This window comes from Mugil cephalus, chromosome 19, assembly GCF_022458985.1.
Source record: "Mugil cephalus isolate CIBA_MC_2020 chromosome 19, CIBA_Mcephalus_1.1, whole genome shotgun sequence".
Taxonomy (NCBI): Eukaryota; Metazoa; Chordata; class Actinopteri; order Mugiliformes; family Mugilidae; genus Mugil; species Mugil cephalus.
The window spans coordinates 1,223,081-1,226,325 of NC_061788.1; the positions used below are offsets into that span (position 1 = coordinate 1,223,081).

At 40.2% G+C, this 3,245-nt stretch overlaps 1 protein-coding gene across 3 annotated transcripts in view; it reads left to right on the plus strand.

Moving 5' to 3' along the window:
* Nucleotides 1-203: 203 nt before the first annotated feature.
* The window catches only part of LOC124996417 (fibroblast growth factor receptor 1-A-like), a 16,782-nt gene continuing 13,740 nt past the window's right edge, over nucleotides 204-3,245 (plus strand). For 2 of the 3 annotated variants that reach the window (XM_047569416.1, XM_047569418.1), the window contains exons 1-2: nucleotides 205-521; nucleotides 2,807-2,906. In XM_047569416.1, the coding sequence (XP_047425372.1) occupies nucleotides 2,813-2,906 (94 nt within the window). In that variant the 5' untranslated portion in view covers nucleotides 205-521; nucleotides 2,807-2,812. Of the gene's footprint in view, nucleotides 522-2,780; nucleotides 2,907-3,245 lie in introns of all 3 variants that reach the window. The other variant, XM_047569417.1, reaches the window with a different exon arrangement.

Consider the following 3,245-nt stretch of genomic DNA (forward strand, 5'->3'; position numbering starts at 1 on the left):
GTCCTCTGATAGGTCTAATCAGGGTCTAATGTGGTCCACAAGATCCACCTCTGCATCAACTCTGAGCACAACTGAAAAAAGTCTTCTTATGTCCTACAATAAAACTCTAGGGTTGACGTTTAGATTTATTTCAGTGAGGCCCTAGAAAGGGTTAATCCAAGCCTTTAAAGTGCAGTGATTTGCTGGGATTTGTTCCTGGTCCTGGTCCTGGTCCTGGTCCGGGGGGAGACTCCTCCTGCAGGCGGTGCTTCTCCGTCACTATATCGAGGCATCGCCTTCAATCAACGTCGCTCTTCTCGCGTTAGTTGGAGCCGCTGCTGCAGATGTGTTCGGGCCTGAAAGGAGCCAGTTCAACCCGGGAATAAGTTTGATATCTGGACACGTTTTCTGTCTTTAATGAGGCTTTTTCCTGGAAGTTCCTCCGTCTCAGAGCAGGACCCCGGATACAGGAGGAGGAGTTAACCCAGGACCGCGCACTGCTCTCCGGCTACAGCACCAGCTCCCAGCGGGACGAAGCCCAGGTACGAGCCAGTCTGCACCTGAGGAAAACTTTATTAAACCTGTGTTTTATATGCACATATAGAAGGATAACTCGTTAAATATGTGTTTCTATCTGCAAATATAAAGTTTAACTCACTGAATCTGTGTTTTTAGCCTTGAACATAGAAGGTAAACTTCATTAAATCTATGTTTTTATCTACAAACATGAAGTTTAACTCATTGAATCTTTGTTTTTATTCCTAAATATGGAAGTTTACTTCATTAAATCTGTCTATATCTGCACATATAGAAGGTTAACTCACTAAATCTGTGTTTTTCTCTACAAATATAAAGTTTAACTCACTGAATCTGTGTTTTTAGCCTTGAACATAGAAGGTAAACTTCATTAAATCTGTGTTTTTATCTACAAACATGAAGTTTAACTCATTGAATCTTTGTTTTTATTCTCAAATATGGAAGTTTACTTCATTAAATCTGTTTATATCTGCACATATAGAAGGTTAACTCACTAAATCTCTGTTTTTCTCTACAAATATAAAGTTCAACACATTAAATCTGTGTTTTTATCCTTAAATGTAGAAGTTTAACTCATTAAATCTATATTTGTATCTACAAATATAAAGTCTAACTCATTAAATCTTTGTTTTGATCCTTAAATATGGACGTTTACCTCATTAAATATGTTTAACTTAGTTAAAGCTGTGTTTTTATCCTTAAATATAAAAATGTAATCTATATGTTATCTACAAATATGAAGTTAAAACTCATTAAATCTGTGTTTACATCCTTAAATTTTGTCTTTAATCCAAAGTTTTATACCTTAAATATATGTTTTCATGTCAAAATCTAAAGATTTTTTTCATTAAATTTAACTTTAGTCCACCTGTTTTCTTCTTTTAATTTAAAGTCATAAAAATATTACTATTATTGGCAAAACTTGAACTACTTTAATACATTTTAATTTGAATATCGTCTGCAAAGTGTTTTCAAAAGTGACTTTAACTGCACTGAAAAGTGTTATTAGATATTAATATTAGAATAGAATAGAACAGAATGGACTTTATGTCGCTCTACAGTGAGACTGGAGAATATGTACAAAATAGTGCAACGACGGTTTTAAGATTTACAAGCTAAAGTTAAAATACTAAAATAATATTGAGAATTTACGAAAATATCAAATAGTTTACAAAATAAATGTTGCATCTTGTTGCATCTTGTTGTATCTTGTAAAACGTGAATGCGGATGCTGCTGCAGAGTGTTTGGGTCTGGTGGAGTAATCTGATTACTTCCTGTGAGGCCTCAGTCTGGCTCCTCCTCAGATCAGCTGCTGCTTCATTCACAGATGTGTGAGACAGTCGCAGTGATTTCATCTGTTCCTGTTAAATCTGTCGAGTGTGACCGTCTGACTCATTTACTCCCCCCTGCTCCTCCTCCTCCTCCTCTGGACCAGAGCCGTCTCTCTTCCTGTTTGGCGAAGCTCTGTGTTGTTTTCCAGCTCAGATGTTGGGGCTGAGTGTTGGAATGACAAGTATCCAGAGCTGCCAACCGGCTGCAGAATCTGGAGCGTAGGTGAAGGATCGAGAGCTTCAGACTCTGTTTGTGATCCGACTCTGAAAGGAGGAGGAGGAGGAGGAGGAGGAGGTGGTGAGGATGATGATGATGGTGATGATGATGATGACGATGATGATGATGATGAAGATGAAGATGATGATGATGGTGATGATGGTGATGATGGTGACGGCCCATAAACCTTTGACACCTAGAATCACTCGTTCCTCCTAAACATTTGTCAAGTGTCAAACACAACGGTGTGAAAGAAAGAAAAAAACTCGCCACCATTTGTCTCCGTGAAGACGTTCAGAGACGTGAAAATGTGTCTCCATTAATTCGTCCTCAGACAGAACCAGAGACCTGGTCTCAGTCTGTGTGTGAATCAGCTGCAGCGCCACCATGTGGTCAGGAGAATATTGTATCAGGAATGAAGGAAAGAAAGAAGGAAGGAACAAAAGATTAAAGGAAGGAAAGAGAGGAAAGATGAAAGGAAGGAAGGAAGGAAGCATCCGTAGTGAAGTGTTTTTCTTCCTGATCTGTTTGTTTTGATCCATGTTTTAGAAGAAGCTCTAATAAAGTTACTGCTGAGTTATTTTAGTTATTAGTTTAGTTTAATTATTAGTTCAGTTATTAGTTATTTTCTTCAGCCTCCTGGTTTGTTCTGTCTCTGTGTGGGAGGTTGAAGGCATGATGTCTCCTATTGTCTTAAAGTCTGGTCTCTGTCCAGTGTCTGGACGTTTTAGGACGTTTTAGGAGGCCATGTCTTCCCCGCGCTGCTTCCTGCTGCTGCTGCCCTGCTTCCTGCTGGTTCTGATGGTCCAGTCCAGACCCACCACAGAGGACACGGGCCCAGGTAAGACACTCTCTCTGGGGGGGACGCTCAGGGAGGACGCCATGTTGGACACAGGACAGTCAGAGGGGGCGGAGCTCCAACCTCCAGTTCTTCTAGTTCTTCTTCTTCTATGAGTTCTTCTGTTGTCGACTCCATCGTGTTTAGATGATGTTCTACCACCTCATCACATCCACATCACACCAGTCACTAACAACTAACAGCTCCATCACGTCTGCAACCAGGACTCCTCCTCCTCCTCCTCCTCCTCCTGCTCCTCTTCTTCTTCTTCTTCTTCTTCTACAGGGTCTGTTTGCAGCTTCACTAGTTTGATCATGTTAAAATGTTCTGATGGTTCAGGAC